This window comes from Aptenodytes forsteri, unplaced genomic scaffold, assembly GCF_000699145.1.
Source record: "Aptenodytes forsteri isolate BGI_AS27 unplaced genomic scaffold, ASM69914v1 Scaffold208, whole genome shotgun sequence".
NCBI lineage: Eukaryota > Metazoa > Chordata > Aves > Sphenisciformes > Spheniscidae > Aptenodytes > Aptenodytes forsteri.
The window spans coordinates 4,585,621-4,602,419 of NW_008794963.1; the positions used below are offsets into that span (position 1 = coordinate 4,585,621).

The following is a 16,799-nucleotide window of genomic DNA, read 5'->3' on the forward strand; positions in this document are numbered from 1 at the left end:
TTTTTTTTTTTTTTTTTTTTTTTTTAGTATAAGGCGGCATCAGGAGAGGAGAGAGGAGTTAACTCCAATTTTAACAGATTTCACGGTTCGAATAACTGCAGCTCCTGCAATTATTTTTACAAAAATTGATGCTGCAGAGAATTTACACCCAGAGGTTAGTACAAAATGTGAACAGAAATAACATAACTTTTAATATATGGATAATCTTAATATTTTACTGTTCCACCATTTTAAGTGTCCAGGTGTTTTCAAATACAGAGATTGCCAACTGAAGGAAAAAAGAAAAAAGTCGTAATCACTAGCTGAAATGTTCTTTCTCTGCTGGAGAAACAATTTGTGTATAGCATTCGATATTAAAGGCAGCCTGTCCAGAGGTAGATAAGCCTGTTTGCAATTCAGAAAATGGGAATCCTTTAACGATTTCCAGCAATATTTTTAAAAATTTGTGATGGAAAGGTGTTGAGAAGAGGTGCTATAGTAAAACATTACAAAACATTGTATTCTAGGCTTCTCATAAAGAAGCCTGAAAATGCAACCTATACATTATCTGTAAGAAGAAAGTTGAGCCAAGTTTTTTTAGCCAGATTTTCAAGCCCACAAATTTCCACAAAGCATCCGCTCCCCAGCCATTACTGTGGGTACTTCAAGGTATTCCAGATTTAACAATCACTTTTACCAGTCTGTGGGTCAGCCTGTTAATTAGTCTGTGAAGAATGTTACACACAAAAGGTATTGGCTCCCTTTTTGGCATTAGCTTGTAGCTCAAGAATTTAAAATATTTTATGTAGGGGAAATATCAGAAAGTTTTTGTCAGCTCACAAGGAGTATTTCTCATAACAGCTACCTCCTGGGAAGAACAAAACTGATACAGAAGCGTAAAGGGTATTAGGTGTGTATTGCAATGTGCAATAGGTGTACATTGTTGGAAAATAATAGCTAATGGGTATAGAAAGAAAAAATTGACAGCTTCATATTTTGTGTAAAGCATCATCACAAGGGCAGGTGGAAAATTATTTGATGTAAAAAAGAAGTAGAAAGCTTGGGGGTGGCTAGGATGCATAGAAGTTATTTGATTAAAAGAAAAATCTCTGAGCTTTACTAATGCTTAGGTTCAAGAATTTCAGTGTTTTCTGTGCATACATTCTTCTTGTTATCTATTCCCTGGGTGACATTCACTGATGAAGGGAGAGGTCTAGTTTAGATTGTGAAGAGCTTGAACATTGTGCAACCTTCTCATGAGAACTAGTACTTCTAGTTATTAAGCAACCCTTCTGCATTGGTTCTGGTTTTCATCTCTTTATCGCTTGGCAACAATGGTGAAGAGCTTTTTTGTGCTAGACAACACCAATAAAACAGTGGCCATCCAGCTAGCTTTGCCAAGGTAGTGACAATAGTTTACAGGCAAAGAGAAATCAATTAGGTTGGTTATCAGTGAGTTCCAACACGTGATTTCATTATAAATCAAGCAGAGTTTGTTTAAAAAAAAAGTATATCCTTTTCTTGGAAGGAAAGGAGAATTGTAGTCATTGCCAGGAAATAAAAACCAAAATCTGACAGTCCACTGTTTGAGACTACCAAGAGATGGAAACAAGACCTCACACACGAGATGCTTTTCTTGCAAAATTTGTCTTAATAGTTATGCTGTTGAAAGCAAAGCAAAGAATAAGCTGCATCCCTGTTTAGAAGCCTGAGACACCACTTTCTCCTAAAAAGATCTAATTAATGCTACATACAATATTGAAGCATTGACTACAGCAGAGAATCATAATACAGTTATATAGAAGCTGAAAATTATTTCCCCAGTAGTTGTTATCTAGTATTTTCCCTTAATTTCTCCACAGGAAATTTTGGTGTGTGGTCATTCTTTGGAAGTGAATGTGACAACAAACCTGGATTTCTTCCTCAATGTGGCTCAAGTACAACTTCTTGAGCAGCTGGTACAAGCCAATATGGTTGGACTGGAACCTTCCAGTAGCACCACTGAGGTAGGTTTTTCCCTGGTTTGCAGCTGGTTTTTTTAGAGTACTGTAGCTCTGATCAGGTGTTTGCATCATTTAGATAATAATATATAGGTAAATGAAATACCTGTATTATTAGTATTTGTTTGGTCAGCTTTAAAATGCATTCTAATGTTGTTCTAACAATAGGGTGTGCTATTTTAAAAAGAATATTATGCAGTAAATTAGACTAAGGTGATTCTGCAACATCTTATGTACAAGGAGAATTATTTTACATAAACGATGAAAGAAATCAATTTTTAAGTAGGTTTTTGAGGTTGTTTGGCATTTAATTTTAACTTTTATTGAAGCTTTGGCATCTTCTTATGAGTTCATATACTACACTGTGTGCTTCACTAAAGCCAGTAAACTATAAAATTTTTGCTGTGCCTGGTAACCACTACTCACATTAACCGTCTTCACTCAAGTCCCTAAGATTCAATCTACCTCTGAATATTCTCATACTTCTTCAGTAAGAATGGTGATGGGTACATCGTTGAAGGGTTCTTCATCTTCTGAACAATTAATCTCTCGTTTTTTTCAGGAAATTTACAGTGTTCAGCAACTCTCTCTTTAATTTGTCATTCTTCTTTATTTCTGGAAGTTGATACCTCAGTTTGCATTAAAGGCCAGTCACTAACTGACAGACTTGTAAGTTTAAATTATTAAACTTCTGGGCTGATACAAAAAAAGGTAGGAGAAAAGAAAGTGAAAACTGCTGTAAGAAAAAATATGTATTTCTTATCTTCAAAACCAGGAATCTAGTCAGGCTGACAGCATCTTTTAAAGTCAGTACAATTTAATATGTGACAAGGCCCTAATTCCACTGGAGTGGTTGTTGGATTCCTTGAGAAATCTTCACAAATAAGAACAAGAGTTAGGGAGAGAGTTAAAGAGCAAGACACAATCAACTCTTCCTTTCCAAGAATCTAGCTGATGGGAGAGCTGAAGAAACTTTCCTCCTTCCTTTCCTGAATCTCACAGATTCAGCGTGCATGTGAGTCTGGGAGGGAGCAGAGAATGCTCTAGAGCAGCCAAACTATTTATATTCCTCTCTCCTCACCCTGTCAAAACCCCAGAAGTTGTATTCTGCTAATCGAGGCATCACATCATCCCCTCCTCCTTTATCCCTTCCGAAGTACAGAGGGAAATAAAGGGCGTTGTTTCATTACCATGTTGAAACATGAACGATGTAGAAAAGAAATGCAGTGTGTCTTTCTTGGATACTTTGCAGACACAGGACCTCTTTTGGAGATGAACTTTATAAATAAGTATATATGGGAATATCTTCAATAAATAATTTGTGGAGCACTGTTTTCCCATTTTCAGTGGAATGGATAGAATCAGAAGATTTGAATGGGTGCCAAGAATTTTAATTTTGAGATGGCGCTGTGCAGAAGTGCTGCATGACTGATGTGGACTGCACAAACTTAAAAGCAATTTACTACATAATTTCAGAAAGCTTTTTGTTGACTACATCCCAAGATACCTATTTGTTCTTCATTGATATCTCCCTTGCATTATTGAGGTCTCCTGTAATAAGTAATGGGAGTATTTCTGGTTCAAGGTGGTGTTTGTCTTCTCTTTAATAAGTCATAGAACTATATCTTCATTCACTATACTGAAAATGTAAAATCAAATAGTTGGTTACTTTTTGTCCAGTTCTTTCTTCAGTGTTCTATAGTCTCATGTGCCTATATGAAGCCACCCCACCCTCTAATATATGCACATTTATTATTATCCTCATGTTTCTCCTTTAGTCAGCAGAGAGAAACATAATACACATTGTATGCTGCTGTTTTCATCTCAGTGAACAAAGTCTGGAGCCTGCACGTGGCTATTCATACTTCACACCTGCTAATTATTTCATTGCAAGGATCAAAACATAATTTAGGTTGGAAGACACCTCTGGAAACTATTCTTTTGCTCAAAAGAACACTAATGTCAAAGCTAGATCAGGCTTTTCAGCGCATTGTTCAGTCAAATCTTTCTTTATCTCCAAGGAAGAAGGTTGCACTGCCCGTCTGGGTAATTGTCCTGTGCTTAACTACGCTCGCTCTGGCAAGTTTTTATCTTTATATCCATTCAGAATTTTGCTTGATACAGCTTTTAACCATTGTCTCTCAACATTTCACTATACATCTCCAAGAACAGTCTGACTTCATCTTCTTCTTAACCCTGCTTTAGGTAACTGGAAACAGCAATTTGATACCCCACCACCATTCTTAGCCTTCTCTTCTCCCATCTGAACAAACCTAGCTCTCTCACTCTCTCCTCATAAATCCTGTGCTTTAACCTGTTAACCCTCTTGATGTGGACTTACAAGTATCTAATAAAAGGAAATAGTCTCACCTCTGATCTGCTGGCTATGCTGTTGTTAAAGCTGCCCAGTAAGTGCTTAGTCTTCAACACTACAGGGGCATGCTGCTATCACATGTTCAATTTGTTGTCCACCAGGACCCTTGGGTTCTTTTCTGCAAAGCTGCTCTGTAGCAGCTGGCCTCCAGCCTGTATTTGGTTTGGGATTTTTCCATCTCAATTGCAGGACTTTGCTTTTACCTTTGACCTTCATGAGGTTTCTGTTAAACCATTCCTCCATTTTGTCAATGTCCCTCTGAATGGCTGCCCTACCCCTCAGTGTATCAACAACTCCCCCCAGTTTGGTGTCATCTGTGAACTTTCTTTGGGTATGTTTTGTATCATTGCCAAGGTCTTCAACATCAACATCATCAAACCTTGAGGAATGTCACACTGCACCTAGAGTTCAGCTACACTTTGGAACAGTGGCCATTACTTTCTGATTTTAGTGGTCCAGTGTGGTTTTTACCCACCTTGTAGTCCACCCATTCAGTTCCCACTTGGATCCAACAGTTTGGATACAAGTCTGCTGTGGAAGACTGTCCAAACTTTGCTAAGGTCAAAGCAAACGGCATCCAGTACTCTATTCACAGAATCAATCATCTCATCATAGGAGTCAATCAGATTGTGGTAAGGCATGATTTGCCTTTTGGTAAATATGTGTTGTTTGTTCCCAAAAACTTTTTTGTCCTTCAAGTGCCTGGGATTGGCTTCTCTGAAAATGTGTTCTGTCACCTTCCCAGGGTCTACAATGAGGCTGACTATCAAGTAGGTTCCCTGGATCCTCCTCCTTGCTCTTTTTGAAGATGAGCATGACATTTACTATTTTCCAGACATGAAAGACTCTCCCAGACAACATGTCCTTTCACATATGATAAGGAGAATCCCAGGAGTGGCACTGGCCAGTTCCTCAGACACCTTTGGATATGTTCTGTCTGATATTTTAAGAGAAAAATTGACCTGAAGTTACCCATCCTCCAAAGGCTTTCCTGAAGTATTGCAAATTACCTCAGCTGTATGCAGGTGATAGTGATACACAGAACTTGTGCTCTGTTTCTCCAGCTGCAGTGTTCCTCTTGCATTTGCATTCAACACAGTCTTATTCAGCAAGGCAATTCACAGAAAATAGCTTTAAGATGTTTTTTTCACAGTGCCTATTTGCTTTGCAGATTTAGCATGATTTGTAGTATTTGAGGATTTTCATCAATATTTCTATTAGTTGCTTAAGCATGATTAACAGAAGAGTAAGAAGAAATAGAAGAAACTTTCCCCATGGGAAAGTACAAAATGAAATGGAGAAATCAAGAAAGTTTGCATTTCCAAATCAGAATGTATGAAACCTGTCTTCCAAACCTGCCCCAAGATAGCATGGCAGTGATTTTTTTTTTTAAGTTGAAAGGAATAGAACATTTTTTTGTAGAAGAGACATTTTTACAGGTTTTTGAATAAATATTATTTTGGTATTTGTACATGAATTTACACCACTGAACTGTTTGCATTAAGTACTTGTTCAGTTATTTTCAAGGGTATTCAGAACCTATGCACATACAATGCATCTCTTCAGGGACTCATGAATGAATGAGCAACCACACAATAAACAAAAGTACGTAAAAACGGTGCACACAGGCATTCTCTGAATAGGAAAGGGGATAAAGGAATGCCTTGAATTTCTTGAGATAACTGACCATACATGAAATTTGTTTTATTGATTGTCCTTTTTTCTGCTAGACTAATGGAAAGATTGAGATATATTCTTGTCAAAGATTTTGTTGAGTATCTGTCAAAAAGTGTACTTCAATACTGAAAAATGTTCTGTAACAGAAGTTGTAGGATTCGAGTTGCCTAAAAGTAGGAAGAGAACAAGAATGGTAAATTCTTCACGTTTTTTCATGCATTGGTGCCACTTTAAAGACGCTGCAGATGAAATATTGAAACAACTCCTAGAAATGCATTTGAATTGTTACAGATCTGACCATGGACTACTGAAAGTTGCAAAAAATTCTTGTTTCTGAAGGTGTCCAGCTGATTGAAAATTCTGCATTGCTAGTAGGGATTTAGTCTTTTTAAAGAAAAAATAATCCAGCATATAGAATACACAGAATCATTGCTCAGATTTAGTGAAAAGTTTTAGGCAAATTTAAGGTCTGAAGGGACTTTTGAGCACCATGGCTGGGAGACAAAAGGAAAGTTAGATTGGAACTCCAATTATGAATGGAATTTTGTATGACAGTGACTTAAGGCAATGAGTGTATTTTCTTGGCTTTTCTTTAGGCACACCCATTATTACTAATTAAGATAATAATCTCAATTATGTATCTTTCCTGCAGGCAAGCTGTTCAACCACATTTAAAGATGTGGTGTTTAACCTGTTTTCAGGAAGCCATTTTTACAGTATGTCTTATTAAAGGAAAAGTCAGTAGTGATGAATTGTATATTCATCTCGTATTTGTTTCCTGCTAGCGTCTGTTCAAACACAGTTTTGCGTATGTGTATAGTTACAGCTGATTTGCTTTTTAGCATACAAAGGTTAAGGTAGGATAGAATCATGGAATAATTTAGGTTGGAAGGGACCTACCAAGTTCATATAGTCCAGGCTGTGGCTCACAGCAGGCCTAATTAGATCGGATTGCTCTAGGGCTTCAATTCAATACCGCCAAAGATAGAAATCACACAACCTCTCTGGGCAGCCTAGTTGACCACCCAAATGGTTAAAAAAAAATTTAAAAATCCTAATACGTAATTGGAGTTTCTTGTGTTCCCACTTGTGTCCATTGCTTCTCATCCTATCACCGGGCATCTCTGAGAAGAGTCTGGCACCATCTTCTCTATGGACTGCAATCAGGTAGTTGTACACATGCCCATGGATGCCATCTGATTAAACTTTTTGTCATCTTCTGATACTGCTGTCTTGATTTTGCAACCATCTTGGTTGCCCTCTGTTGAACTCAGTTGATATTTTTCTTGTACTGTGAGGACCAAAACTGGACACAGTATTCCAGATGTGATCTCACGAGTGCTGAGTAAAGGGCAATAATCACTTTCCTCAATCTACTGATCATGCTCCCACCAATACAGTCCAAGATGTTGCTGGCCACCTTTGCTGCCCAGACGCATCACTGGCTCATGTCCACCAGGACTGTTCTGCAACCAGCCTGTACCATTGCTGAGGTTCTTCCTTCCCAGGTACAGGACTTCACATTTCTCCTCATTTAACATCCTAAGGTTCCTATTTGGCTCATTCATCTACCCTGTCTAGGTCCCTGTGGATAGCAACCCTGCCCTTGCACATATTCACTGCTTCCCATTAATCAGTACCCTCTGAGCTCAATCATTCAACTAGTTTTTTATCCATCTGGTAGTTCACCCATCCAGACTGTAATGTCCAAACTTGGATACAAGGATACTGTGGAAGTGTTAAAAGCCTTGCCAAAGTTGAGGTAAATGACATCCACTGCTCTACCCTTGTCCACACATCCAGCCATTTTATCATAGAAGGTAAGCAGGCAATCTGATAGATACCCGCTTTGTGGATTCTGAGGAAGGGCAAAGCATGTCAGTCAGAAGCTTTGCTTTATTCATCTTAGCTTTGTCACTTAGCTGTGTTCATCTTTTTTGATACTTAGCAATGCTTTGTGTTTTTTCAGAGCCAATAGTTTCTACTGTTTGTGGTAACTGTCCGAGTAAAAACTATGAATATATAAAGCTTGTCTCTTTTTCTGCTTCTCCTTAGCACTCTTTCTGTAGGCCTCCCTGCTGATTCTTTCTCCAGCAAGGTGAGCACTCAAGGGTGCCAGCTATGTGGGCTGATTACAGCTCTTCCAGCAAGCAGCCCTTTGAAGCTAACAAGTATTCCAAAGAAAGACAACAAAATATTTGGGGATTCTGGGTATGATTTATGGGGTGTGAGGGGTGGATCATAAGAGTCAAATGCATACACCTTGGCTGCAAGACGAATGTTTTGGAGCTGTGAAGCCACAAATATTTGAGAAGTGCAAACATCAAGGCTGAAGTAGAATTATGTAGAGTTGTGTAAAGAATTATAGAGATATACAAGGAGTTATGTAATTAAAAATGAAAGGAAACATTATTCAAGCTTGGATGTTAGGAAAAATCTTATTTCGTGTAGAACACCGCCAAGGGACATGACAAAAAGATGTTGAGCTGGGATCATTTCACTGATTTTTCATATCAGGAGAAGACTACCTGCTGTGGTTTCATGATTGAACTGGTTCTAATGTTATAATCTCTAACTGATCATAACAGCCCCCTATCAATTTCTAATTTACGTGATTTTGAGTTCAGTAAATTCTATTAATCTGCCCTGGATTTCAAAAAATAAGCCACACTTAGATAAAATGGCAAAAATTAGTGAATTGCATTCTCTGAAGCCTAAAAATCATTAAGCAGGTAAATCTCTTTTTATTAGATAAAGAGGAACTTCAGTGTATTAAGACTGTCTGAGGCATGTGGATTTACCAACAGTAATTAGTTTTGTTATTCGTTAATATCAAGTAATCATCATATTAAGTCTACCTGAAAAACAACCATGTATAAAGATTAACACGACTATTTTTGAAACCAGTGTTTTGAAGCAAGTTAAATATTTATACTTTTTAACAAAATAAAAAACGTATTTTAAGAGAGCAGGGATGAACTACATCATTAAGAAAGCCAGAGATGGGGATGCTCTTTGATCTACATATGTATTCTGCCCAGTATCCCACAGAAAAACCCCCACCCTTAAGTTATAAAGCTAATATAACATTCTTTCCTTCTCCCAGTCTCCTGACTTCACTCTTTCTTCTTGGTGTCCTACAGTCTACTTTGTTCCAGAAATCCACACATAAGTGTCTTAACTTCCAGTAGTCTTGACCTGACTCACTCATGATACTTACATGCAGTTCTCCATTTTTTTCATTGTGCAGAATTGCTGTTTTAGAAATTAAATAATAAAAGCAAGTATAAATGTGGCTTTGTTTCTTCTGAAATTATTTGAAGACTTGTCCTGTTTCTCACACAGGAAGAAAAATTCTTCAGAGTATCATGATGCCTTCTGCAGGGTTTTTTTCTTAACTTAAAAGGCTATAGTAAAGAAACAGATCTGAAGATTTTCTTTTGTGCTTGATAGTTTCACTGGCAGATTTGCTTTTGTTCAAAATCTGTTGGATTTTTCCTGGATCATCTTTTGGAAGGGATGGCATTCTTATTCCTTTTGTACCATATTATCCTGGGGTTTTTTGTTTGTTTCTTTTGTCAAGTCTAGAAAGCACCATTATAAATTTCTAGCTTGGTCTTTTTGTTTTTGTAAATACCCTAAATTTTCACAAGTACTTCCTGTGACAAATTCTTCAATATTTTCAAGCTTACTGCACAGAATGTAGAAAGGAACTAATACAAAGATTTCAGACCCATTACCAGATAAATATGATTGACACGACTAGATGAATATGGTTGATATGTGAGGCACATGATATAGAAATGGCCCTAGTGGCTTAAACTGAGGCTCATTTATTTAGCCCTATATTAGCATATGACTTGGAAACAGTATAAGAACAGATACATTAATTATGCATCCCTACAATATTTTTCCAGCTATAATGTAGTATTTGCAGCTCAGGCACTTGCAGAGATAGTGGTGATGTCTATGTACTTGATAATCTTCAGTGTTTGGGGTTTTTTTCATGGATTTGTCCAGTTGCCTTTGAAATTCAACTAAACTTTCATTATCTGCAATAACTTGTGGGAAGGAGTTCCACAGCTAACTATACACAGTGGGAACAACACCCCACCCCTCCCCCCTTTTTTTTGTCTGTTTTCTTTTTACTTAGCTTTCAAGTTCTTATCTTAGGAAAAAAAATATTTCTTAGTCACCATCTCTGGGCCATTTTATCCTACATGCTTGGATCATACCCTGTTTTCAGTGTCTCTTTTCTTAGTCCTAGTGTTTTTTTCAACTAGGATTGCTCCCTACAAACTGTTCCATTCCATTAGTTATTTTTGTTAACCTGTTCTGGCTCTTTTTCAGTTTGACAGTGTCCATTTCTGAGGAATAAGTGGGGCATGGTCCAGACCAGAATAGCACCCCCAGACCAGAATTGCACCCAGTATTCAAGATAGACAGGCACACATGGATTTATATGTTGGCACAGTGATGTTCTCCCTTTTGTTCCATCTCCCTTTCCTGTTATTGTTGATAAGAGAATGGGGTTTTGTCTGCTACTGATCCCTCTCCTTCCCTCTCCTTCCCTCTCCTTCCCTCTCCTTCCCTCTCCCTGACCCTTTCATAGAACTGTGTGTAATAAGGTTAAGAACTTGTTTTTAGATGACAGTAGTCAACTTGGAGGCCATCTTTTTATATTCCTTTTATGTGGGTTTTTTTTTTCCTATTTGCATCACTTTACATTTACCTATATTGTATTTAAACTACTATTTTTTTGCCCTGACATTCAGCATTCTGGGGTCTACAGTTCTTCACAGTTGGCCCCTGAATAAGTTAATATACTTAGAAAAAATTCTCACCTTGCTCTTCATTCCTTTTTCCATTTATGAATATATTGAATGTGATTAGCCCCAGCATAGATCACTATGAGAGTACACTGATAACCACGAATCACTAAATTGGCCTTGTACTCTTACTCTTAGTTGATTCATCTAGACTAATTTATCAGTTATTTATCTAGGTGAGGACCTTCTTCCTTCGGAAGAAGTTTTCCCACGGAAACTTAGTTGACTAGGCACACACACTGAATTAAGCTCTTGTTCCCAGCTAGCACATTGCTCATCAACAGTAGGAATCTTTTATCTGCAGAACAGACTTTTCTCTCAATTACCTAAAGCCACAATCTTACAACGTACTCTCTGTATACAGTGTTCCAAGTCTGATGAGAAAACACATCAAAATGGGGAGCAGGAGTGAAATCAGACACACGCTTATCTGTAGTGAGCTTGTTCCCTGATACAGTTCTGATTTTTCACGTCTTGCTCTTAAATTGCTGTCCAAAACAGTCAGAACTTAAAAAAAACCACCCCAACATTTTAAAATTTCAGTTGAAGTTCAGCTCAGTCAGCTGACAATATGGCTATTCCTCCTCTTTTCCTCTCCCCTCTGAAATCAGTCTTCTTAGCGATGATACAGCCATTCCTATTTCCATGATGAATTTTCAGGGGTGTTTGGTTTTTGGGTTGGTTTTTGGTTGGGTTTTTTTTTTTTAGATTTGCTCATTATTTTTTTGTTAGTTACAAACTTTGCAGTTTTGAGTTAAATTTGAAACATTTTCACTGTAACTTAGAAACATGGATTTGCATTCTATGCTTTATCTAGTTTATTTTACCTTGGATAAACAGTGAGAAATTATCAATAGTTAATGAATTACCTTGTAATAATACTTCTCAAAATTACAATTATCTTGTAATTACTTAGTAGGCTGTGTAAAGACAGCCTACTGCTGATATATTCATTAGTCCTTGAGGCCTCAGCTGTGAACGAATGTCAGAGAACCATCAGGTTTCTCAGCACCTCCTCTCTCTGTTGCACCTGACTGGGGCTCATGCCTAGAGAGCTTTTTCTTAAGTATTTAACCTGTTTTGTTGGAAAGAAAGCAATCTTGAAATGGCTGAGTTGAACAGCCATTTGTGGCTCTTCAGCAGCAGGAGTTGAAGAGCTTGTTTGTTCTTTATTTTTAACAGAAAAAAATGAAATATCCTTTATGCAAGCAAGTTAGGCATATTTAAAAAAAAAAATTGCGGTGACAAAGCTGTGACATTCCTGAATATTCCTGTCCATATTATTCTAAGTTGAATTCTCGCTGTTATATAATTAATAACAGCCATTTGTGGCTCTTCAGCAGCAGGAGTTGAAGAGCTTGTTTGTTCTTTATTTTTAACAGAAAAAAATGAAATATCCTTTATGCAAGCAAGTTAGGCATATTTAAAAAAAAAAATTGCGGTGACAAAGCTGTGACATTCCTGAATATTCCTGTCCATATTATTCTAAGTTGAATTCTCGCTGTTATATAATTAATATTTCATTTGCCTTTTTTAATGTGTAAATGAGGATATACTGAGAAAAGGGATGGAAAGTTTTCCAAGGGACTGGATTTAAGCAGATTGAAAGCAGGTGGCTATCCACATTGTATCACAATTTTGGCACATTGCTCATTAAGAAAACCTATGCCACTGAAATTAATTCACGCCCAACAGATGTTTAGTACCGTAAAGGGATATGACCTGCTTGACACCAGTCACTGGAAGTAAAACATTTTGTCTTTTGATGTTTTGCATTAGGTACCATGGATATTACACATGTGTCTCACACACCGAAAATAGAGCTGATTTTCTTATATAAATTTTACATAAATGCACACTCATCCCTGCTGTTCAGCCAACATAATTCATGTTTTATAGAGAAATGTAGGGTTCTCCAAGTGTGGGGGTTCATTTAGTAGTGGGCATGGCATTGAAATACAGTCATTTCTGTTTCTAAGTCAAATTGAAAAATCTTAAACCTATATAATTGAATTTTGTCTAAATGTACTAGTAGTAAAAATGTAGCAGTAATCTACTGGGATACAAGAAATTTATCTTTTTAAAATATCATGGTTATAGTAAATGGATTTTTTTTGATCCCTGCCTTTAGCCCAGGACTGTATGTACATATATGAATTGGAAGTGTAAATTTTCAGATTATAAATTATAATAATAATCCATACTTGATTATGATAAATGTATGGATGGGGTTTTAAACAATCAAGTAATTAAGACTGGAAATACCCTAAGTTTGCAGCTGCCTGTTTTGATGTGTTAATAAACATTTGACCTTTGGAGTCAGGGAAGCAATTGTGGTGGGTTTTTTAAGGTTTTAGACAAATAAGAAATTTGTATTCGTGCTTTTCCTCCCCCAGCCTCCTGTGGCAGCATGATGGTCTAAATCTGGGCTTCAAATAAAATTAAGAACTTTAGGTTCAAGTGTTGAAAAGGCAATAATTGACTTAGCATTCAGTCCAACACGAAAAAAGCACGTGTGCAGCTCATTATTTATAGGAATAAATAACTTATGGGAATGTCATTACATGTCTGGCTGTGAGCAGTGATGTTCTTTCTCTAAAGAGAAGGGGAAGAATGCAATGGTTGCCTTTTCCCCGTATTCTTGTTGACTTGTAGCAAATGAGTACAAATCAGCAGTATTACAATGGATAAGTTTTCAGCACAAAATACTTCTAAGAGTTTCTGTCTGGATCTCACTCTGGTTCTAAATTAACTATGTTTTAATCCTTGGTGATATGTGCTAGGTAACATATAAAATATGCCTTGTACATGTTCCAAGTACTTTACAATCTTTTGTGAGAGTCAATATACATCTGTAATTTAGAGTATGCCTGTCTTTTTAGATATTTCTATAATCTCTCAGTGTTTGAAAACATGACTAGAAGCTACTAGTGTAGATCATCTGAGGTTTATCTTACTCTTGATAGAGTGCACTGGTACTTGGAGTAAATGGGAAGAGAAATTAGCTGTATTACCACTCCAATTAGGACAATGATATTCTAGTAATGTAAATTGCTGTATTAATAATATTTCTAATGCAGATCCTCTTTGGTGCAAAGTAGTACCAACAAATTCATTTTCTCCCCTTAAAAAGCATGCAAACAGAAAATGTTAATTCTTTCTGTGCCTAATAACCTTATGTTCCTACCAATAACTTCACAAACCTAAAAAATGTAGGCCCTGTTTTTTAAAGACTCTCTGAAATATGGAAATAGAGCAGACATCCCATCCTGAAATTATTTTTTATTATAGTCAGCAAAACTTTCCTAGCATAAGTGACCATACCGTTTTTTCCTGTTTTTAAAAACATGGGTACTACTTGATATCTGCTAGAGAGGATCTCTTGGATTCCTTTTCAATTTCACCTCTGTTTTTACAATGTATAAAAATGAATATTGACCCTCAAATGAGGCCAGTATTAAAATATTTGTATGTCTTAACATTTATTTGCTTTAGTTATTACTAGGAATCTGTTGCAATCAGTTCTTCAAGGCAGTCTTGAAAGCTGAATTTATAATTTTCCTCTTCAGGCTTAAAAGGGAAGAGCTCTCCCAGTTCTTTCTTCCCACTGGATTATCTGACAAAGCTAGACAACAATTTAGCATGTTTTGATTTAATAGTACTCAGGAGCTTATTATGTGCTTTTTGCAAAGACATTTGCAGAGTTTTAAAAGTAAGTATAATTAATGAAAGGTTACAAATAACATTTGATAGTGAAGGAAATAAAACTCTATCTCTGTCTGTAAGTATTTAGATAAAAGTAGGCTCTTTGCTGCCAGCTTCTCTCAGTAATTAGAATTATAATATCTTTTATAGTACATCTGAGTTTTCCTTTAATTATGTTTGTAATTGGGAACAATCTGTATATGGGTCTCAAAACCCACAGACATACCTTAATCCAGTAAACTGCAATTATTCAGTTAGTAAGACTATGACTTCTCAGCCAATGTTTTTTCTTCTCAATGTGAATTCAACTAGATGGATTAATCTCTGATTCTACTGACATAAAAAAAAATTATTTAGTAAGGCTAGAAGACATAATGCTGGCATTAGTTTTTATCAGAACATTACAATTAAGAATAGCATTCTGTACATGTGCCTCGAACATAAGATTAAAATGTAGTTTTAAGTTGTAGTTGTTCTGTTAGTGAAGTTAGAAGAGTTGAAGTTTTGGTATTGCTGAATTTGTGGGATATTTTATTATGACTATATAAACAGAATAATAAGGACTGTTAGAGTTCTATTTAACTTACTGATTTAGCCTACTATAATCTTCCAAGTGCCAAGAGCTGTTCTTAACTTTCTCCTTTCAACAGTTTAGCATTGCAGGTTAGAATGATACTAGATCATAGCAGGTGCCTATTCAATAAATAACCAATAATTAATTGTGGGATATTTTATTATGACTATATAAACAGAATAATAAGGACTGTTAGAGTTCTATTTAACTTACTGATTTAGCCTACTATAATCTTCCAAGTGCCAAGAGCTGTTCTTAACTTTCTCCTTTCAACAGTTTAGCATTGCAGGTTAGAATGATACTAGATCATAGCAGGTGCCTATTCAATAAATAACCAATAATTAATTCAATAACTTAAGCCAATCCACTTGCTCTTAATTTTTTCCAAGCATGGCTGCATTGAATGACACTGTTTCATCAATCTCAATGAGTCTGACTTCATTAAGGGATTATCTAATCATCAGTGCACATGGCTTCTGTTGGAGGCATCAAGTGGGCTTTGAAGGATTGGTATTGACACTGGATTTGTTTGATTTTAGTCACTATTTAAGGTAGAACTAACAACTGGAATTTTTACTGATTTGTGAACTTAGGTAAATTAGGAGATTTAACAAACTTTAATGAAAACAGATAAATTGCCAAAATGAAAAGTATTAATTGGAAAATAGATAGGGGTGCAATTTCAGACAAATAAGCCATATGATTAGCCTGAATGAGACAAGTAGTTAGTGTTAAGGCTGAAAGAAATGGCATTAAAACTGATTTGGGCAAATAAAGAGGATGTCCTTTGGAAAGTTGTCTAACATTGGAAGCAAAGCTGACAGGTGTGCTAGCTTTTCTATCGTTAGGGGTTTTTGATAATTCAGAGTTTTATAGAATCTTTTATTAAGGTGACAGTGGACATCACTGTGATTGGAATTACCTCAGACTGTACGTTTTCCTTCAATTAATTCATCTTTAGATGAGAGATTTTCAATTAGAGAGATTTTTAAATGATTGTCTGTTCCATAAATAATTTTTCTAAAAATAATAAAATAATTCAGTGATAGAGAATCCACTATAGACATTCATAAACTTTTCTAGCAAGTAATTCTTTTCCAGTTAAAAAAGTGCATCTTATTTCTTGTTTAGAAATGACAATCTATGACTTAGAAATTCAGTAATTGCTGTTAATGCCCAAGTGTTGGAGTGGCAGTCTGTGTTACCTCTTTTCCCTTTTGTCTGGAAACCATATTTGAAATAGCTAACTATATTTTAAAGCTGGAACAATAAAGAGAAAATACACTGGATATATACTGGCTTTGAATCTCATTGGAAAAATGTTTTTCACGTGTATTGAAGGAGAAGAATGGGAAAATTGGGAAAAAAAGTAGCATTTAGGGTGTGAAAAAACTTCACTCTCTTCCAAATATTTGACTAGATAAATCCCAAGGATTGTTGAGCAACTATAAACATCATTAATCTTAGTTAGGAAGCTTGATTTCACTGGAAGTTCTTGGTAAATAGAAGGATTAAATAATTGTCTCCTGCCTCAGAAATAAAATACATCATGGTTCTCTGTTTTACACTTTGGTTACATATATATAGACAGTCATCAAAGTAGCAACCCCTTGTTTAAACTTTAAAGGTGTGATTTCCAAATGGAATATATTTGGTGGTTT

General features: G+C 36.2%; 1 protein-coding gene across 1 annotated transcript in view; it reads left to right on the forward strand.

Moving 5' to 3' along the window:
- The window catches only part of VPS13B (vacuolar protein sorting 13 homolog B), a 512,636-nt gene that overhangs the window by 350,120 nt on the left and 145,717 nt on the right, over positions 1-16,799 (forward strand). Inside the window, 2 exon segments of the mRNA XM_009275488.2 lie at positions 28-154; positions 1,842-1,985. Coding sequence (XP_009273763.1) covers positions 28-154; positions 1,842-1,985 — 271 coding nt within the window.